This window comes from Notolepis coatsorum (assembly GCF_963971535.1).
Source record: "Notolepis coatsorum genome assembly, chromosome: 2".
In the NCBI taxonomy this organism is placed as follows: domain Eukaryota; kingdom Metazoa; phylum Chordata; class Actinopteri; order Aulopiformes; family Paralepididae; genus Notolepis; species Notolepis coatsorum.
In genome coordinates, this window is record NC_140166.1 from 63210042 (window position 1) to 63233381 (window position 23340).

A 23340-nucleotide genomic window follows, 5' to 3' on the forward strand; every position below is an offset into this window, starting at 1 on the left:
CCATGACTTTTCAGCTTTTCACCCAGAAGTAAAGTTAAGTAGGTGTATAATGATTCTTCAAATCCACGATTTTGCCTTCTATTTGAAAAAGGGCACAGTTGGTTTTGTCCAAATTCTTTTGTTACACTACTAATGTTATAGAGCAGTTTCTTCTAAACAGATTTTAATAATTTTTTTTTACTGGCATGTTTTGCTCCAATATTAGGAAGGCGAATTCACAGCAACTCTGCTATAACTACATGGGGATTTTCTGATTTTACTGGCAGAAAAAAAAAAAAAAAAAAAAAAGAAAAAAAAAGAAAAGAAAAAAAACGTAGGCAGACCTGCCAGTGACTCCCCAACTAAAAAAACCTGGAACATCTTTGCCTCATGAATGTCTGGTAAAAATCACTAGACAATTTCTAATTTGTTGGTAGGTTCACTCCTATACAGTCCCACACCCTACATGAGTAAATTATTTTGTGCAGAAAACACCAAGGAAGCGCTTGAAGAAACACTCCAAGGGGTAGCTCTGGGGAAAAAACACTCCAAGGGGAAACTCTTGAAAGAAACTGCCAAGGGGAAGCTCTTGAAAAAAAACACTCCAAGGGAGGCAGCTCTTGGCAACATCAGCGCAAAAAAACGTCAGAGATTTGAATCGCTTAGAGAAATCCTCTGCTCTGAATGGTTAAGAGAAAAGCACCCTGGTTATCGGCTACCCAGGGCGTTCATACAGAGGCCTGGTGGACACCACGTCCCGTCTTGGCGGCATAGTGTGCCCCTTACCAGAACACCCTACAGAGACCTATTGGAAACTGACCTTAAATCTACTGGCCTGCCCTCCACTGCCCTCCTCTACTTCTCTCGGGGGTAAAAGCCAGTGCCGTCAACAACACTATCCCCCCTCCCCTCCCGTTCTTCCTCTCTCCATCCCTCAGGAGCCCGGAGCGAACCAGTGCTGGAGGTGAGCGATGCCCGCGCTGCATCTGCGCCAGGTAGAAGTCGGCGTTGCGCGAGAAGTCCTGGCAGACGGAGGAGTGGGCGTCGCCCAGGGCACAGTAGAGGGCGGTGCCTCCCACGCTGATCACCACGGTGACCAGACAGAGCAGGAAGAGCAGCAGGCAGGAGTCTCCGCCCCCGACGTCTGGAGAGAGAGATGGAGAGGGAGAGAGGGGAGAGAGAGAGAGATGGAGAGAGAGAGAGATGGAGAGAGAGAGAGACAGAGAGAGAGAGAGAAGAGAGAGAGAGAGAGAGAGAGAGAGAGAGAGAGAGAGAGAGAGAGAGAGAGAGATGGAGAGAGAGACAGAGACAGGAGAGAGAGAGAGAGAGATAGCTTAGTGCACATTGTCCTATTTGGTCATTCTATATATAAACAGAATGTATATAGTATGTGTTGTGAAGGGCCAGATTAAACTGAGAATATCCCTTTATTGTTTGATATACTTTGTATATTATTTATATATATACACGGAATATCCCTTTACCTACGTTCACACCAGAGTAATATTCGCTCTCCTTATTGGATAGCGCCCTAGGCTCCAGGCAGTCTCGCACTCAGACAGGTGCAATGGGCGAGTTTCAGGCATGTCAGAACATGCCCTTGGCAGTGTATTGATTCAGGACCAAAGTGGTTAGGTTTGGAACTAGATTGCCACTTAAGTATATTGCTGGCGCAGGTGTGCCCAGCAGTAGTTCATTCAGTTCATTCAGTTCGTCTAAAGCAGCAGTGTGACAAGTTCGGTAACATTGAAGTGAGCAACCGTGCGTTTAGAACATGTGCGAATAGAATAGTAAAAGTGTCAGAGTTTAGTGAAGTAACGTCAAGTTCGACCTAGTTTAATGTGAAGTATAGTGCACAGGAGAACCGGCGTCGGCGATTGCAGAACCATTACTGGTTGGATTGTATTGATTTGGAACGTGGTATCCGGAGAAGAGCATCGTTGATTTCCACTATCGTTTGGGATTGGGATTATCGCACTATAATCGCAGCGTCCGGGGTTCGAGTCCGGCCCGGGGACCTGTGCTGCAAGTCCTCCCCAAATCTGCTCCCAACTTTCCTCTGCCTGTCCTCCTATCCGATGAAAAAGCTGTAAAAATGCTAAAAAAGAAAAAAATCATAAAAAAAATAAAACCGATGATGGGGTGTGAGAAATGGAAGGGTTGAGGTTTCTCCCACCATGATGGTGTGAGATCTTCACACAACGAGACTTCCAAACCGTCCGCCTGTCAACACGCAGTCAGTGGGAATGACCCTGCGAGAATGGTAGCTTGCCCCAGGAACATCCCAAATCAGCCTCCTAAGCCTGGACTGCAATAGGGCTTAGGAGGCTGATTTGGGATGTCATGAAATGAGACATATACCGTACTTTTCTGACTATAAGCCGCGGCTTTTTTCCCCATTTTTCGACCCTGCGGCTTATATAACGGTGCGGCTTATATGTGGACAAAACCCGAAAATCGAAATATTGCTTTTTTTACTGCATTGAAATGTTATTTATCTGTTCCCTTATTTGCTAAACGTAATACAACTTGTAAATGAGTTAATGTTATTTGTCCGACAGTATTGTGTCCCAATGGGAGTCAATCTCTGTAGAGGTGGGAACTTAAAGCTCAATATAAGAACGGCCATGCACCACCACTCACAGAATCGAGAAAGAGCAATCAATCTATCAATCCTTTCCGTGTCCGGGCCGCGTGAGGTTTCCCGTGTTGAGTCAAATTAAGCCACAGGCTCCACTCCTTACATATGTTAATTAAACATTAAAACACATGCGGCTTATAGTCCAGTGCGGCTTATATATATACACATCATTCAATTTAGCTGCTACGGCTTATAGTCAGGTGCGGCTTATAGTGCGAAAAGTACGGTAACTCAATTAGTATCGACGTGGCATCTGTTAGAGTCTACAGTTAGACCCACGTTTGATATTCTGGAAAGTTGTGAACGTTTTCTGTTAATCTGGTAAACTGAGCTAAATGCTAATGTGGCTAACTAACGGCAAACTTTTGTACATGAAATACAGCCCAAAAACCTTAAAAGACCGCGCTGACAAACACACTTTACAAACATTTGCTTATTAAATGATTTTTTTAAGTAATTCAAAAAGAAAAAAGTGACGATAATGTTGTTTAATTGACGGGAGAAAAGTTGCTAAACTCAATGTATTGAGCTGTACTGTACTGTACCCATTCTGCAATCTGTTAATAAAGTTTTCAATCAATCAATCAATGTGTTGTGAAGGGACCGGAAGAAGTCTGCGGGGCTAGAGACGTGGGGCGACAGTGGCTCGGGAGGTAGAGCAGTCGTCTGGTAATTCGGAGGTTCCCGGTTCGATTCCCGCTCCTCCCGGGCAGCGTGTCGATGTGTCCTTGAGCAAGACACTTAACCCCTAATTGCTCCCGATGAGCAGGTCGGCACCATTGCGTGGTCGCCTCCGCCGTCAGTGTGTGAATGTGTGAGTGAATGGGTAAAAATGTGAGTAACAAATTGTAAAGCGCTTTGGATAAAAGCGCTATATAAAAAAGCAGCCATTTACCATTTACGTAACCGGATATTGATTGATTGATTGAAAATGTTATTAACAGATTGCAGAATGGGTACAATACAGTACAGCTCAATACACACAATTGTTAAGGGGATGCAGACCAGAGAAAGACTTTCGTCTTGTTTACATCAGGGTCCCCCATTTTCAATTCATCATAACATATATGACATACATGACATACAGATACAGTACTGCTACATCTATACATTTATGACATACCAGATCTACAAATATAGTACTGTTTGTGATACGAGATATGAAGCCCCCACATTGTGCAAGTGGATAATAACAGCTCTGGCCTCTCTGGTGAAATGCCTAAATGTATTTAATTTTTTTTGTGAACAATTCTTTTTAATTTTTTTTTGACATGACATGAAACTAGACACACAAGTTACAGTAAATATCCACAATAAATCACAGGATTATACATTCCAATATTTGAATCAATATAAATGTAGTTTACGAGATATATACATTATACTTGCAATACAATACAATACATACATTATGCTCTTACTCGCTCTTCTCCCCCCCCCCCCCCCCCCCCCCAGGACCCCCCTTGGATAGTCCATCCATTATTTCGCTTCTAACCAAGGATTACAATTCATATGCTAACCTTTATTCTTTCCACCACTTCTAACCAGATTGCAATGCTGGCTTCATTGACACCTAAAATTCTTGCTGTAGATATCTCTAGATAAATCACATCGAGATAAGTAAGAGCCCATACCTTTGGCTTTAGGCACATTTTATCCGGTTGAATCCAGCGTGATGCTATCAGCTTTTTAGCATCCGTAAGACCGGAAAAAATTTGTCTCTTTAGCTGTTTAGTAGCTGCTATTTGAGAAACATCATTCAACAACAATACAGAAGGCAGTACAGGTATGTTCAGAAATAAAGATTCTGATAATTGCGTGGTTACTACTTACATATGTACTGGGGGCATTCCCAGTACATATGCATAAATGTACCGATATCGCCCCTTGAACACAAGGAGCATAGAGAGTCTTGTTTAAGCCCCATTCGGTTCAATCTTATAGGAGTCAGGTAAGTCCTATGAATATAATTAAGATTAATCTGTTGATGATCCGGGTTGCGTGACGCTAGTCGAACGTTTGCCCAGACTTCTTGCCAATCAAAATCCACTTCCAAGTCTGGTATATCCCTCCTCCAGACTGAGTCTAGGGGGAGGACTCCATATGAAGAAGTAAGTAAGTGATGATAAAAGTCTGAGGTGCTCAAGTGGTATCTTTAATGGGACTCCATGAGCCTTCAAAGTTGCTAATAACTGTATATAGAAATAATAAGTGGAGTTGGTGAGGTTAAATTTGTTATAAATTTCATGATAGCTACAGAAACCCCGTTCGTTGAAGATATCTCCCAATGTATGTATGCCTTGCTTTTCCCATTTGGGATATCTGATAGGTCGTTGTGCAATAAGGAGTGCATTGTTATTGAATAGGGGAGTATGGCTATGCCATTTATGTGGGTTAGTGCATTTCTTCTGTGTGTCACGCCATATCCGAATTACATGTGTAATAAGAGGACCAAATTTCAAGTCGCATTGCTTAATTGATAATTTGATGTATACTATATCCTGCAGTCTATGTGGTGCCACTATGTTTTCTTCTAATGTTCTCCAGGATACAGATGCTTGAGAATCAAACCAGGTGATCAGTGGTCTTAAAGAGAACGCTTTAAGATAGTGGTAGAAGTCTGGAAATGCTAAACCTCCATCGGCTTTGTTTCTCTGTGCGGTGGATCTTTTTATTCGTGGAGGTTTGTTGTTCCAAATAAATTTATATGCAGTGGAGTGTAATTTTTTCCAGTAACCATCAGGGGGAGGTAACAGTAACATTGAACTAAAGAAGTTGATTCTAGGTAAAACATCCATCTTAACTATTGATACTCGGGCCTGTACTGAGTTTTTAAGTTTTGACCACCTGTCAAAGTCATTTGTGATCCTATCTTGGAGTCTTGTATAATTATACTTCACCGTTTGGCATATAGTAGGGAATATTTCAACTCCAAGACATCTAAAGTGTTCTACCATTGGTATACTTCCTGGAAGGATTGTAGTCTTCGCAGAGACATTAAGTGGGAGGAAGGCCGATTTTGGCCAGTTTATCCTAAATCCCGATAGATTGCCAAAATCATCAATCAGCTTGAGAAGATGAGGCAATGAGGTGGTAGGGTTTTGCATGAACAATATTACGTCGTCCGCATATAAACTAATATGCTGTGTGCCCTTAATTAAGATTGGCTCTATAGATTGGGATTGTCTTATATACTGTGCTAAAGGCTCTAAGGATAGAGCAAATAGTCCGGGACTAAGAGGGCAACCCTGTCTGGATGAGCGCGACACAGGAAATAGTGAGGAGGTGATTTTACCTGTTATAATCATGGCCGATGGGTCTTTGTATAATACTTTTATCATATTAATGAATCCGTTTCCTAACCCCATCTTTCCGAGTACTGCCCATAAATACGACCATTCCAACCTATCAAAAGCTTTCATCGCATCCAAGGATAATACAGCTGTAGGTGGAATGGCATCCTTACTGGCGTCTAATACGTCTTATATTATCCGTGATCAGGAGGCCTTTTATAAAGCCAGTCTGATCAGGATGAACTAACGATGTCATATGCTTTTGAAGTCTGATGGCTAGTACCTTAGCATACAGCTTGAGATCGATTCCGAGGAGACTTAAGGGTCTATAACTACCACATTTGGTGGGTTCTTTGTCCTTTTTAAGGAGGACAGTTATAAGTGCCATATTGACGTCCCTGGGGAAGTTCCCCTCTTTGATTGAGTATAAAATCATATCAAGTAATAGGGGTCCAATTACATCCCAACATGAGAGGTACAGTTCTGGTGGTATACCATCCCAACCAGGAGCCTTACCAATTTGCATTTCATATATAGCCTCCCTAAGTTCCTCTAATGTAATAGGTGTATCTAACTGTTTATGCCTACATGTATGTACTGTACGTCTCGGACAGATATACCAAGAGATAATGGATCCCCGGTTACACCGTGTGGAACATGGCAATAGTGAGTGATCTCTCAATCCAAACGAAAAACGTCAGATATGGAAGTATCTCTCACCGTGATCGAAGCCTTCGTCGGGGACCTTGAAGCGGACTCGTCTCTGGGCAGGGGGCTGGGTGTGTTTGGGCTCGGCGCTCGAAGACGGACACACGTCGTCTACACACACTCTCCGTCTCTTCAGGATAGACACCAGGCCGGGTGAAGGAGATATCTAAGGAGCAGAGAGAGAGAGATAATTAAGCATTACATCACACGCAGGAGTGGTTTGTGACCAATAAACCATGCCTAGGGGTGGTTGTTAGGCCCGAGGCGCAGCCGAGGGTCGTTAGACCCCCCTAGGCATGGTTTATTGGTCACAAATCACGACTGCACGTGGTGTAAAGCTTTTATACAACTGCCAGATTCATCCAACCTTATTTCTATACAATAAACACACATTAATCGAAGATTTATTGAAAAAACCATCCGCCAGAAAAAGTAGTTCCCACAACTCCATGTGGAAGCAGCTTGAAGTGCATCCAACCAAACTAACACATCCAACTGTGTATTATTGGAATGATTGAGAGAAGTTGCCTCATGTGGAAGCAGCTTGAAGTGCATCCAACCAACTAACACATCCAACTGTGTATTATTGGAATGATTGATTGAAAATTTTATTACCAGATGCAGAATATAAAGTAGGTAAAACAAATTAAAACGTTTTCTTTGCCCTATAGGAAAAAAACGTTTTCTTCGCCCTATTTTTTTATTTATTTCTTTTAGCCTAAACTTAACCAGTTGGAAACCAGGGGTACAGTAATAAAATTAGCAATCAACCAATCAATCAATTCAATAGACCATGCTCACTTAAAACAGCGCTGCTTCTCTCTCAGTCTGACTCCCCCGCTGTTGCAGACAGGAGTGTGTGTGTGTGTGTGCGTGTGTGTGTGTGTGTGTGTCACAGTGTGTGTGTGCGTGTGTGTGTGTGTATGTGTGTGTGTGTGTGTGTGTGTGTGTGTGTGTATGTGTGTGTGTGTGTTTGTGGGTACGCCAGCGTCGGAGAGAGAACGCTGCAGTCAGTAGAAAGTAGGAAGGAAGAAATTTAAATCAATCAATTAATCTATCAATCAATCCGCGATTTTTCTTTTGTTCTAGATTGAGTCAAGACCCATCAATTACATCATCCAACATTGTTTAAAGGACTAACACATTCCCCTTGACAGAATCGCTTCATATTTAGTCGTTATGGTGCTTTCAACATAACCATTTGTTGTCCGCGATCTTGTTTTCTCCCGGAGTGAGCCGGGGAGGGTTATGTGATTTGGTTGTGGGCGGGTCCTGAGCCCAGGACCGTGGATTGTTGCCAATAAAGACGTGTGAATGGCCAATCAGAATCGAGAAATTTGCATGCCGTTGTATAAGAGATAGTAAAAAACACACACAGATATACCTGCACACTAACAAATTGACATAATCTTGTTCTCTTCTTGTTCAGTAGAAAGCTATCTGGCTGCATGTTAGCCTAGCTTAGCACAATGAATGGAAGCGGACAGCGCCGGTTAGCCTAGGCATTGTCCAACTAACACCTCTCCCGAAGGCTAACCGTCACTGTCCGCTTCCATTCATTGTGCTAAGCTAGGCTAACTGACTTTGTCCACAAACAGTCGTAATCATTATAGAATACATCGGTAAAAAAACACACACCAATTTCAGCTCACTGCCCAAATAGAAAAGCTTTAGCCCAGTGTCCCATTCTTGTAATCAAATCAAATAGGAGTCGCTGTCCACAACGTCCAATCCCCACCCACCGGCTTTCCCACCCTCTAACACTTGCCAATTGTGTTAGTATGACGGCCGGCCAAGCCGGTAGCAACGCAGAGAGCTGGGCTCGATACCAGCATCTCCTGCGTTAGTGGCGAGCGCCTTGCCCACTGCGCCACTCAGCCGCCTCTCCTCCTCCCGTCTTGAACGTTGCTCGCATTTGCCCCCCACTGGTCGGTTGTAGGGAGGATAGAAGCCTTGCATCACATGTCCCCTCCGCCTTTTGCTTTTTCCAAATCCAACAGTGCAAAAATGCTTCCGCATTCGTCATCGGAGGTACCGTAGTGGCGTGCGGTAATGCGCCTTTCATTTTCCTTCACGCAGCGCCCAGCGGCGGCGTGCTCGCTCAGGTGCGTGCGTGCGCCGGCGTGCTCGCGAGGTGCTCGCGCATGCGCATGAGATCCCGCCTTAACAATATATATAAGTCACCGCCCCAAATTCAGTATCCAGAAATAGCTCAATTGGCAAGACGCCATGGCTGTGGATCCTACAGCTAGTTGCTGGTGAGTTCGAATCCCGTCAAATATATTTTTTTTAACGTGATTTTTTTTTAACGTGTATTCTTTCGCCGGTTAAGGTTAGGCATGGTTAAGGTTAAGGTTAAGGTTAGGCATTGTTTCGGAGTTGGTTAAGGTTAGAACGGTTAAGTTTAGGCGCTGTTAAGGAGCTGGTTAAGGTTAGAGTTTGTCAAAGAGAATGGCAATAGACAGCCTATTTCCGCGCGACAGCTCCCAAAGCGGGCCTGAAAAGAAAGGCGCTTTACCGTAGTGGCGTGCGGTGACGAATGCTTCCGCATTTTTGCACTGTTGGATTGGGAAAAAGCCACACGCGTCCCCTCCGGTACACGAGGAGGCAGCCTGTCGCATCTTTTCACCTGCCAGCGCGGACTCTCATTTGGCAAGGTGTAACGTGTGGGAGGCTCACGCTGCCCCCGCCATTTTCCTGTCTCTGCTGTGCAGGCGTCCCCCAACCGACCTGTAGGAGTCGCTGTCCACAACGTCCAGATTACCACCCATCGACTTCCACCCGCTGACTCTGCCAATTGAGTCGGTATGACGGCGGATGACGGAGTTGAACCCGGTGTCTCTTGCGTTGGTGACGAGTGCAATGTCCGCTGCGCCACCCAGCCGCCTCCCAGTGTTCCATTCTTGTAATGAGACCATGATTAGCTCACTGTCCAAAACACTGACAAGGCTTTAAAAATACCATTGATTGATTGAAAATCTTATTAACAGATTGCAGAATGGGTACAATACAGTACGGCTCAATACATACAATTGCTAAGGGGATGCAGATCAGAGAAAGACTTTCGTCTTGTTTACATCAGGGTCCCCCATTTTCAATTCATCATAACATATATGACATCATTAGCTCACAGTCAATACTTTGCTTTGAGAGAAAACAACAACTCGACCTCAGTAGCCAATATGTGTGCTTTAAAAAAAGAACATGGATGTTCCAAGACTTCAGCTTTAAAAATACCAACTTTAGCTCATTGTCTCAACACCTAGGCTTTAAAGGGTCCAAACTTAAACCCAGTGTCTCAATGCTGGGGCTACCAAACAAAACAAGGTTAATGTCCCAACACTTTGGCTTTTAAATGGATCTAACTGTTATATTTAGTTCAGGTGAATGCACAGCGGTCCAGGACGGAGTCACTCAGCACTCTATTGATCATCTGAAGGAAGGACTACCTTCTCATATTCAATCAACTCATCACAGCTTTTCACTGTTCAGTGTTTAGATCTCTCTAGCCTAATCAGTTAGAGAGCCACGTTGGTCAAGCCAGACCAAGAGAGAGAGAGAGGCTTCAATCAAACACCTCACTTAACAAGCACAAATCCACAATAGCTGCGAGCGGTGGCTCTGCGCTGTGCACGCTCACACACTAGCAGCCACTTTGACACTTTAACATGAGCGGGCACACACTCATGCCGCACACACCCACACTTATTGCCAAAAGGAAAGGCCACTTTAAACTAGTATTAGCAACAGTAACAGTGTATTGCACTACCAAAGCTACCTAGCATGTCCTATATACTCTGTAAATAACTATGTACAAATGCCGAGATGTCACACCATGTTGCCTGTTACCTGTTATTGCACAATGTTTTTTGTATTGGATTCTATTATATGTTGTACCACTGTATTGCACATCGTTGCGGGCAAGACCACCCGCATTTCATTGTATACTCGTATGCCGTGACAAATAAAACTCTTGACTTGACTTCATATTTTACAACAAACCAGCTCGCAAGTTAACGTCAAATAAAACACACAATCTGCTGATGGTACATACATACATAGTCAACCCCACCTCCCCCAACAGTACACACAGGAGAGGAGAGGAGAGGAGAGGAGAGGAGAGGAGAGGAGAGGAGAGGAGAGGAGAGGAGATAGAGAGAGAGAGAGAGAGAGACGAGAGAGAACTAGAGAGATGGAGGGGTAACAGGAACGGAGATGACTGAGGGGATGAGACTTTCACTACGCCTGAGAGAGCAGGACGTAACATGGTCTAACACAACTCTGTGGGCCTGACTCACATCGGTGTAATGGACCATGTAGCCTAAATAAAGACAGCCAAACAGCTCAATCACAATCATAACAAAGAAGCTACATAAGAGCCCTAATCAGAGATGAAAAACATGGAGGGACTATGTTGAAAGTAAGGATGTTCGATGTTGGCTTTTTTACCGATATAGCGATATTGTCCAACTCTTAATTTCCGATACCGATATCAACCGATACCGATATATGCAGGGTCCCCCCCCCCCCCAAAAAACTGAATAATTTCAGGTAATTAACATTACATATCTCTTGGAATGGAATTAACACAACATTATGCATACTTTTCACAATAAATAAAATAAGAATTTGTTCTTACTTGCTCCTTATGTCTAAACGGTGATATTGGTACATTTATGCATATGTATTGGGAATGCCATCCGGTTAAGATATTCTGGGAGGAAGTAACCACGCAATTATCCGAATTTTTATTTCTGACCATACCTGTACTGCCTTCTGTATTGTTGTTGAATGATGTTTCTCAGTTAGCAACCTCTATACAGCTAAAGAGACTGATTTTGTCCGGTCTTACGGCTGCTAAAAAGCTGATAGCATCACGCTGGATTCAACCGGATAAAATGTGCCGGAAGGTATGGGTTCTTACCCATCTCGATGTGATTTATCTAGAGATATCTACCGCAAGAATTTTAGGTGTCAATGAAGCCAGCATAGCAATCTGGTTAGAGGTGGTGGAGAGGATAAAGGTTAGCATATGAATTTGTAATTCCTGGTGTTAAGCGGAATAATGGATGGATTGTCCAAAGGGGGGTCCTGAGGGGGGGGGGGGAAGAGCGAGCAAGAGCATAGGTATTGTATTGTTTTTATTATGGGTAAATATTTTTTATCTATTGTGGATTCCTATTGTTTATGTATTGTATGTCTGGTTTTATGTAAAAAAAAAAAAAGGGGGAAATAAAAAACATTTGTTAAAAAAAAAAAATGTGTTCTTACTTGCTTGCCTGGGTAAATAAAGATTTAAAAATAATTATTATAATAAATAAATAATTTAAAATAAATCGTTTTATTGAAAACCGATACCGATAATTTCCGATATTACATTTGAATGCCAATATCGGTAGGCCGATAATATCGGACATCCCTAGTTGAGGCGAACAGTTAAAAGCCAGTTTTCACCACTTTTCACGTGGTACCTGGTGAACCCAGGCCAAGCTCTAGAAGAGTCAGGAAACATCTCATCTCAAAAGAGTTGAACTGCTTAACCCCATACAGAGCTCCGCCCCCGTCCCTACAGACCATACTGTGTTCCATATTTGGTAACACCATGGGCCAATGACTGGCCACTCTAATTAATGACTCTCCTCTGTGGCTTCTCTCTCTCTCTGGCTTCTCTCTCTCTCTCTTCCCTCTGTGGCTTCTGTCTCTCTCTCTCTCTCTCTCTCCCTCCATCCCTCTCTCCCTCCCTCCATCGAGTCATCAACAATATTTCACAATGGTAGGGATTCTTAAAACTCAGTCTGACATCCAATACTTATTACACTTTTATAAAACATGACATCATAAACTCTCCCTCCATCCCTCTCTCCCTCCCTCCATCCATCGAGTCATCGACAATATTTCACAATGGTAGGGATTCTTAAAACTCAGTCTGACATCCAATACTTATTACACTTTTATAAAAAAAAACATGACACCATAAACCAAAATGATTGAACCATGGTCAAAATATAAGATTCTATAATACATCAACTCCTTGGATATATATCATAATCAAATCAAATCTGTGGGTCGACATTGTCACACCACTAACTGATGGTAATATCAGGATGTGTAAACTGGTTATTGTTAAACATATAGCAACAGTATATAGACAGATTATTCTCCATGGACCCCTTCTGTTCACTATACGCCTCCATGTCTCTGTGTTGAGCTGAACATGATCCGTCATGCCAGACAGGTTTCTGGTCCTGGAGGCAGAGCCAAAGCCCTGAGATGACTGGATGATCCTGTTAGGGTGCTGCAACTAAGGGCCAATTTGGCCTCAAGCTGGTGCACAATAGGGCATAAGTTAGACAGTCGCTAGGCGTTGCTACTGCTATGCTTTCTATTTTTCTCTTTAAATCTTTCAAACATGTTCTTATGTACCCCAGTTGCTATTGCATGTACATATTTTGTGTTTTATTACACGTACAGTGTACATACATATTACATACCAACTATATCGCCTGTTTTATTCTCCACCCATCGATCATCCATAGCAACACTATACTATCACCGACATCCAAGAAGGGGGATCCCCCCTTGAACAGCCCTTCTAAGGTTTCTCTCCTCCACATTGCCTGTGGTGCTTTTTTCCTATTGCTAGGTTTTTAGTAACTTTTCCCCTTACCTTCGCTGGGGTATGTCTGGGAGTGTCGTTTTGGTTTTCATGATGGGTTTTTTCTTCTTGACTTATTGTGATGTTTCTTCTTGACTTGTTTAAAGAAGACGTGTCCAGCCCATGGGGACATTAACGTGTGAATGCTTTACCAACTGCTCGCCTGTTTTATTGCAACACTACTAGCACCGACATCTAAGAAGGGAGATCCCCCCCTTGAACGGCCCTTCTAAGGTTTCTCTCCTCCACATTGCCTGTGGTGCATTTTTTCCTATTGCTAGGTTTTAGTGAGTTTTTCCTTACCTTCACGTGGGGTATGTCTGGGAGTGTTGCATTTATTTAAATTATTTTTGACTTTATGGTGTTTTGTTCTTGACCTATTGTGATCTTTCTTCTTGACTTGTTTAAAGAAGACGTGTCCGGCCCATGGGGACATTAACGTGTGTTGTCGGGCCTTACAAATAAATTTGATTTGATTTGATTTGATTGCAGGCTTTACAAATACATTTGATTCGATTTGATTTGCTACGGACACCAGTCGAAAGTTGAAGGCGGAATGTAAAGGCCCAAATGTACTGAAAGCGATAATTGACTCAATTGACGCTTCTATGGTGCACTGCGGGCATCAGATTTGAAAGCTTTGAAGCTTTACTTTACTTTCACTATCTTACGGCCCAAGTCTGGGGGGAAATTACACCAGTCTGTGCGGTGTGGGACCGCACAGGCGCCAGGGCACGTTAATTGGATGGTGCATTATAAAGCATAGGTAGCCTACTTTACTGAGTGAGTGTAAATGTAGGACTATATTAAAACATCTTTGATGGATAAAAAAAAAAGGCACACCGTTGCGCAACAGATGGTCGGTTCTCAATCGTGATCTTAAAGGAACACGCCAACATTTTGGGAAATTTGCTTTTGCGTCTTCTCCAGAGAGAGAGACAAGAAGATAGATACCAGTTCCCTCTCTGTGCGCTCAGTAGAAAGGTATCTGGCTGCACGTTAGCCTAGCTTAGCACAATGAATGGAAGTGGACAGTGCCGGTTAGCCTTAGGGAGAGGTGTTAGTTGGACAATGCCTAGGCTATACGGCACTGTCCGCTTCCATAGTAGTGGAAAGATGCAGAGTGGGGAGCAGCAGTGGAGGTTTCTCTATGACAACACGTGAAACACAAATTCACTCATAATTCATAATTATTATTAATTTACATATACCTATATATATAAAAAAAAAAAAAAAAAAAAAAAAAAAAAAAAACTATATATATTTTTTTAAATTATTATTTAAAGTGTGACGTTAGAGGGCACAGACGCATAGAAGACCGCTCTCCCGGGCAAAGTGTAATTCTTCCACACAAATACCAAAATAAAACGGTAGATGAGTGGAAGAAGGAAAGGGAAGGACCGAAAAAAAAGGGAAAAAACTTTTAAAAACTCGAAAACGAGACCACAGAGGAGTACGACAGCGAAGCTAACGTGGTCGCTAGCTTAAATAAAATGTGGCAAGATGACAACGTGCCGACAAGTCAGGAGAAGAGCACGGAACACGGATATACAACCAAGGAGCTGGGGCCGAGAGAAGCATGCATTAAAAAAGCACCGAAGATAAAAGGAACCCGCTTCCAGACTCCACACTCCAACATGAAGATTCAAAGAAGTACTGGAAGGAGGCGAGGAGGGAATCGGGGGCTCAAGGCGCCTCGGAACGCGAGAGACAGGACGAGCCGACGGCACCAGCACCAGGCAGACAGAGGGGCCGCTGCACTGAGAGCGAGAGAGAGGCTCAGCGAGTACACACATCCTTCAAGAACAATGAGAAAGAAACCATAGGACTCCTCTTGTTTCTGTGGTCATGGCAATGTCTACTAAGTGCCCGGGAGGGGTAAGGTCATTTTATTAGCGTAGGTTTTCTTTAGCAGCCAACGTTGGACCAAGGGATGGAGGGGTTTCGGATAGACGTCTCGTCACACACCCTTAGCGCAGGGCCCCCCCTCTAACAAGGGGCTCTCCCTCGCACACCAACGGGGTTTATGCCAAGAGGAGCGGGTGTTTCCCCCCTCGCTTGGAGGTCGAATCCAATAACGTGTTAAATGTTATATATTAAATGTTGGGAAGAATGTAGGGTATGGGAGGCAGCTAACATTATGCAATAACTGGGAAATGAATGTCAGGACCATAAACGGACCAGACCAAGCAAGAACGAAAACGGCTATCCCTCATATACCAATGCCCTGTCCTGTGAGTCTTGTTTGTCTTGTGGTGGTGGTTGTCTTATTCAAGAAAAATGAGTAGATTGGCTATACAAAAGAAAATCATACTGTAAAGAAAATAAAAGGTTGTTGTAAAATGTGAAGAGGTGATTTTGGAAAAGAAAAGGAAAATGTTTATGCAAATTTTTTCGTAACCACTGAAACAACATTGTAAATTGTCTATGAAAAAGTGGAATTCTTTCATGTAAAGAAAAATTGTATATGTGAAAAAGTGACTTTGGAAAAGAAAAGGAAAATGTCCATGCAAAAATGTAAAAAAGAAAAAGTGACTTTGGAAAAGATGTGAAAAATGAACCAAAATAAAGAGTTATAAAAAAAATGGCAAGATGTGGGGGGGGGGGGGGGGGGGCTCTATAATTCTCCCAGGATGGCTGTGAGAGAAGACTTCCAAACCATCTTTCAACCCACAAATGTCAACCCGTCAACAACAACAACACACACAGTCAATGGGAGTGATCCTCTACAAGAGCGGTCGTCTGGTAATCTAAAAGGTTCCCGGTTCGATTCCCACTCCTCCCGGGCAGCGTGTCGAAGTGTCCTTGAGCGAGACACTTAACTCCCGATGAGCAGGTCGGCAACCTTGCGCGGTCGCCTCCGCCGTCGGTGTGTGAATGTGTGAGTGAACGGGTGAACGTGAGGCACAAGTTGTAAAGCGCTTTGGATAAAAGCTGCTCTATAAATGCAGTCCATATAACCAGACCATCTTACACAGTGATAACAAGTGACACGATAAATATATCAAGTTACACACATCCATGTATATATGAACGTATGCTACGTGCACACGCATGCACACGCCTCACTCGCACACATATATATATTTCACTCAATCCCATGCACAAACAACAAATAGGCCCACACACACACACACACACACACCTCCTCCACCGTGATGCGCTTCGCCAGGTCGTCCAGAGCGGCTGCTTCTCTGAGGATGTCGACCCGCTCGACTCCAAACAACTCCTCCTCAAAGTACAGCCCCTGCTGCGCCCCCTGGTGGTGCGCCGGGGCGTCTTCAGATACCTGCCATAGTGGTTAGGAACGTAGGAAGTTATCTTTGTTATAGGGCTGGGCGATTAATCGATTTGATCAATTAATTCCAATGAATGATTTAAGATATTTTTTTTTTAAGAGTCACCTTTTATTTTGACAAAAAGTGATGTTTGGTGAAAGTTAGATTTGCACTTTATTGATCAAGAGTAACCTTTTATATATATATATATATATATATATATATATATATATATATATATATATATATATATATATATATATATATATATATATATATATATATATTATTTAAAAAAATTTAAGTGAAGATTGGTGAAAGTTAGGTTTGCACTTCAATCCCAATAGGGAAATTCATCTTGGTTTGATCATTTTTGTGTCAAATAAAAACAAAGCTTATTTGAATGATTTCCTTGGCGTTTCTAGTTTTTAAGAGAAAAGAATCGATTAAAATTGTAAACCTGATGTGGTGTGAAAAAATCTGAGATTAAATTTTTAGGCCATATCGCCCTGCCCTAGGCACAATCCGTAATTGCAGGACGGCGCCCCCTGTTGAAACGCTCGTCATGCTGCTACCGTCTTTGTTATGCCCAAAGGGGGCGCTATAACCCTGTCTCTGCATGTGTGCCTGTCCACAACCATGACAACTCACACAGTTCCTGATCTGATTTGGCTTAAACCTGGTGGACTGGATCTGTTGACAGTCTTATTAAGAGATAGATGGTTTCAGATCAAACTGTTATGAGATCAGGGTGCAGGTTTTAGGAGAAAAATATCACTTATCAATAGCGCTGTCCGGCGATTAAAAAAAGTTATCTAATTAATTACAGGATTTGTAATAAATTAATCTAATTAATCGCATTTTAATCGCATAACCATTTTAGGCCTGATATTCTATATTCTATAATCATATTTCAAATTGCATGTGTCCGGATGGCAGAATTCAGTACTGTATCTACAAAACCTTATGTTTAATCATCTTCCATTTATTCATTTGCTTAGATTTTTCAGGTCTGGTCAATTTGAGCATGGTGCTATTCACAGTCAAGGATAAAAAATAATGTAATTGATATTCTCATTTGGTTCATTACAATTTACTCAAGCCTACTGTAGTAACACACAGTATTTCTGACACTGGGAATACATTCCCTGAGATCCATAGATGTCCCTAGAATCAGATACCAAGAACATGCAAATGGTCATATTAAAAAAAGTCTGTAAATGTGTATTCTACATTCTTATGGAATGAATGAGATAAAAAAAATATATTATTATAATTTTTTATTAATTTTGCGTACATTTTAATAACGTGATAATTTGCTGTGTAATTAATTAATCTAATTAACGCGATAAACTGACATCCCTACTTATCAACAAATATAACATATTGGACCATCCTGGTCCTGGTCCCTCCCCCCATATAGCTCTATCAAATTAGCATCTTCGGTGCCTAATTGATGATAATGATAACGATGATGTTTCTGAGCAGAGATCACTTTGGCCACATAAGAGAGAATTACGCCTCACACTGGTGAATACATTTAATGTTGCTTCGCGGTGGAATTTCCCTTTAAAAATAATCCCCCCCCCCCAAAATGTAAATAAATGATTGGATCCACGGTGTACCTGGGCCTCGTGGTGCAGCTCCTCCGCAGCGAGGAGGGCCTCCTGGTGCAGGTGTTGGACCATCTCTGCCTTTGTGACCAGGACCTCTTCTGGGAGAGCTTTCAAACAAACTCTATTTTTCTCCTCCTCCTCCTCCTCTCCCTCCTCCTCTTCCTCCTTCTCCATCTCCAGAGCCTCCGCCGCCTCCTCCAACACCTCTCTCTCCTGCTCCTCTACTTCTTCTCTTTGCTCCGTCTCTCCTCCATGCAGTTGTGTGGTTTCGGGCCGGCTCACTCCTCCCCGGGCGGCGGGGGGGTTCAGCGTGGTGGTTTGTTCCGAACAACACCTCTCCTCCTCCCCGTCAATCGGATGGCTTCCGTAGAAACCACCCCGCCTCTCTAAGCTCCGGTCCACCTCTGGCCTTTCCCAGTCTGTGTCGTCATTGGAGCAGGAGACGTCCATCACGGGGGGTGTGGAGGATGCGATTGGCTGGTTGCCCTGGGAGAGGGACGGGTCTATTATCTCCGTCTGTTCATCCATCCCACTGTCAGCCCGATGGCCTGGAGATGGGGGGAGAGAGGGAGAGAGAGAGAGAGAGAGAGAGAGAGAGAGAGAGAGAGAGAGAGAGAGAGAGAGAGAGAGAGAGAGAGAGAGAGAGAGAGAGAGAGAGAGAGGGAGAGAGAGAGAGAGAGGGAGAGAGAGAGAGAGAGAGAGAGAGAGAGAGAGAGAGAGAGAGAGAGAGAGAGAGAGAGAGAGAGGGAGAGAGAGAGAAAAATATGGAGGGAGAAACAAAGACAGTGAGAGAAAAAGGGAGGGGGAACATGTAGTGAAAAAGAGATGCAGAGAGATACAGGGAGAGAGAAAGACAGTAAACAAGAGATGGAAAGTGATACAGTGTGTGTGTGTGAGAGAGAGAGAGAGTGAGAGAGAGTGAGAGAGAGAGAGAGAGAGAGAGAGAGAGAGAGAGAGAGAGAGAGAGAGAGAGAGAGAGAAGAGAGTGAGAAAGAGAGTGAGAAAGTTAATGAATAAGTCATTGTCCATCAAGCATGGATAATCCTTCCTCCGTTTATGTACAGTAATATTATGTCTCTAATGACAGCATTCATCTGTGCTGAAATGTGCTCCTATGGCAATGACTGGGGTGTAATAATGATTCAATCTAACAATACTTATTACAATGATGTAACGCATAATAAAGTAATTATATTTCAACTGTGGTTCAATTAAATTTGATTGATTGATTTTTTTCTTTTAAAGTCATCACATGTATACAAACGTGACCGAACTGATTCAGTTAGCAATAAATGTATATGCTATTAAAACCTTATAGGTGATGATAATAGATTAACACACAAATGTTCACGCTTATAGATGGCGATGCATTATTGATTCTAGCCAGCATCTTTCAGTTCAGATACAGCGAACAAAGAGACAACGGCAGAAGAGTGTGGGTGTATGTTTATGTTTTATGTAGAGCTGGGCCGTTAGCGGCGTTAACGTGCGATAATATAATTGACGCCGTTAATCTATATAAAAAATAAAAAATAATTAACCTTTATTTACCCAGGGTAGGTTCGCTGGGCACAGATGCTCTTTTTCAGGAACGCTCTGCTTCACATTCACACAGTTCCATTCACACCTGGGAGCTGCCCAGTACAACCTCAGTCTGACACCTGGGAGCCGCCCAGTACAAACACAGTCTGACACCTGGGAGCTGCTGCCCAGTACAACCACAGTCTGACACCTGGGAGCTGCCCAGTACAACCACAGTCTGCCACCTGGGAGCTGCCCAGTACAACCACAGTCTGACACCTGGGAGCTGCCCAGTACAACCACAGTCTGCCACCTGGGAGCTGCCCAGTACAACCACAGTCTGACACCTGGGAGCTGCCCAGTACAACCACAGTCTGACACCTGGGAGCTGCCCAGTACAACCACAGTCTGCCACCTGGGAGCCGCCCAGTACAACCACAGTCTGCCACATGGGAGCTGCCCAGTACAACCACAGTCTGACACCTGGGAGCTGCCCAGTACAACCACAGTCTGCCACATGGGAGCTGCCCAGTACAACCACAGTCTGACACCTGGGAGCCGCCCAGTACAACCAGTCTGACACCTGGGAGCTGCCCAGTACAACCACAGTCTGACACCTGGGAGCTGCCCAGTACAACCACAGTCTGACACCATTGGCCACTGAGCAACTCCACTGAGCAGTTGGAGCTCAAGGGCACTTCAGCGGTTGGTGTTCCTGCCGGTCCCAGGGATCGAACCGGCAACCTTCCGGTCACAAACCCGCTTCTCTAACCTTTAGGCCACCGCTGCCCCACGGGGCTGAACTGAATTGAGTGACCTGACTGGTTTATGGGAGTTTAACACACATGCTGGACTGAAAATGAATTGTTTGTTTTATGAAATGTTTGCTTATGATTTGAATTGAATCCAATACATGGACATTTTGATTTTGAATTGAGCATGACTCTTGAGTGGTTTTTGAATTTATGAAAAGGTAATTGATTGTTACATTTTAGCAAACTAACCTATGATTTAGCTTGCTCAGTAGTCTAGGCCTACTATTAATTAAATTATTTGTCTACCTTTATGTGGTACAGTCTTATGCCGGAGCTATAGGCCTAATTAACCAATTAAAAAGGTAATTTGATTTGCATTGGCAGGGTTTGGCCCTGTCTGGCACTCAACGGGAAAAATATGCATTTTGGAAATGGGAGATGGGCTCATGGTGTAACGTAAGGATGAAAGAAAAAGTAAGGACTTACTTCTGGTCATTATTTGGGTAGAACACACATATTTTGAATGCCTTCGGCAGATTTTTTTTTTTGCCATTTTAATCTAGATTAATCTAGATTAAATCAAGGATTGCAGATCGATTAATCTAGATTAAAAAAAATTATCTATGCCCACCTCTAGTTTTATGTATATAAAGTGAATCGCAGCCCTAAGGAGTAGAGCCAGACGGAGCCCGACACCATGGACAGATTAGGGCTTGGGACGATTTTTTTATGCATAGATTGGGTTCGGGTAGGGCTCAGGCAGGGGTGTAAAGTAATGGTTTTTGGGGATTTGTACTTTACTCAAGTATTATTAGGTTTGTATACTTGTACTTTTACTCAATTACATTTCAGAGGGGGAAAGAAAACATACTTTTTACTCCTTACATTTAAAATGCAGACCTACAAAGTACAAAGTACAAATTCTCGCAGGGCCAACAATTTTATTGAGTATATTTGTTTCTCTGGCCGAACTAACGTTAACGTTATTAAAACCTGCGGCCGCACTTTATTTAAAAACAGCCAATCAAATCCCCATCAATGGAAAATGAACCCGCCCATACCCATGCTGATTGGTCCTTGTGCAAGACTAGAAAGCGGGGATCTTTGATTAAACACCTGCTATCAGAAGAATAGACAGTCAGATACATAGCCAGATACTATGACTTTTACTTGAGTACGATTTTGAGACGGTACCCATACTTTCACTTAAGTATAATTTCTGGATCCTTTTTACACCCCTGGGCTCAGGCTCCTTTTATTTGTATATTTATAAGAGAGTCGTGCGTGCACAGCGCGCAACACACACAGACGCACAGGGAAAGACACACACAAGAGCGCCGTCACGTGCCGTAGCGTTTGCCATCAAAGCAACAAGCTAGAGCGTTGAGAGCGTGCGTGTCGGAGATGGAGAAGCTGCCTTTGCTAGCTAGACTCGCACTCTATGTGTCGAGTATACCCGCAAACAGCGGCAGCCGGTTGGCCGAAGATTTGTGAGAAAGCGTTAACGTTATTCAACGAGTCCAGCCTGATTTACTCAAATGAATTGGCTGCTGGTTTATGAGTGTTTTCGGTATGCTTTAGTGTCGTGACATTAATGTTTTAGTGTGTGGGCATGTAATTATTGCCGTTGTTAGCCGCGGAGCTGTCATTATTGCATTGTGCATTTTTTGTCGTAATGTAGCATCTGTGTGTGTAACATAGGTAGTGTGTATGTGTGTGTGTGTGTGTGTGTGATGTCTGTCATCACATACCGTAATTCCTCTAATAGTAACCCCGGCTTGTATTTGTTTCAACTGTAGCGGGTACCAGGCTTTTATTAGGAGGAGGCCTGTATAAGAGAGAGGCCTATATTTCAAATTTTCAAACGGATCATAATGAATAAATCAACATTTTGTGTCAGTTTGAACCCAGTAAAATGTACTGGGTTCATTTATTGAAACCAAGTACTGTATGAAATAGTAAACAGTGCAATTACAGGTGGTCACTGGTCATTTCAACGTTTTCAAAGTGAAATCAAGTAACTAGCTCAGTATGCAGCTCAGTATATTAGTAACCCGGCTTGTATTAGGAGGCCGGCTTATAATTGCTTAGCTCAAGAGCGCACCCGGCCATTAATAGAGACCCGGCTTGTATTTGAGACCCGGTTACTATTAGAGGAATTGCGGTAGTAATATTGGCCTCGGGTTTAAGTCGGGCTAGGGTCGAGTAATTGCTTAACTTGTCGGGCTAGGGTAGGGCCGGGCCTGAATGTCAAAATGTCAGGCCCATGCAGACCTCTACTAAGGAGACCAATAAAACAAAGTAATGGAGCATCAGGTGGCTCAGTGGCCTTGAGGCAGGTGTATAATGGAGCATCAGGTGGCTCAGTGGCCTTGAGGCAGGTGTATAATGGAGCATCAGGTGGCTCGGTGGCCTTGAGGCAGGCGTGTATAATGGAGCATCAGGTGGCCCAGTGGCCTTGAGGCAGGCGTGTATAATGGAGCATCAGGTGGCCCAGTGGCCTTGAGGCAGGCGTGTATAATGGAGCATCAGGTGGCCCAGTGGCCTTGAGGCAGGCGTGTATAATGGAGCATCAGGTGGCCCAGTGGCCTTGAGGCAGGCGTGTATAATGGAGCATCAGGTGGCCCAGTGGCCTTGAGGCAGGCGTGTATAATGGAGCATCAGGTGGCCCAGTGGCCTTGAGGCAGGCGTGTATAATGGAGCATCAGGTGGCTCAGTGGCCTTGAGGCAGGCGTGTATAATGGAGCATCAGGTGGCTCAGTGGCCTTGAGGCGGGCGTGTATAATGGAGCATCAGGTGGCTCAGTGGCCTTGAGGCGGGCGTGTATAATGGAGCATCAGGTGGCTCAGTGGCCTTGAGGCGGGCGTGTATTCCTGATGTCATGGGTTTGAAAT

General features: G+C 43.5%; 1 protein-coding gene across 1 annotated transcript in view; it reads right to left on the minus strand.

Annotated features, from left to right (window-relative positions):
• Positions 1-913: 913 nt before the first annotated feature.
• LOC311223401 (consortin-like) overlaps positions 914-23340 on the minus strand; it is a gene marked incomplete at its 3' end in the record, with an annotated part of 109457 nt that continues 87030 nt past the window's right edge. Inside the window, 6 exon segments of the mRNA XM_084308189.1 lie at positions 914-958; positions 960-1123; positions 6634-6787; positions 16422-16565; positions 18180-18307; positions 18338-18718. Coding sequence (XP_084164315.1) covers positions 914-958; positions 960-1123; positions 6634-6787; positions 16422-16565; positions 18180-18307; positions 18338-18718 — 1016 coding nt within the window.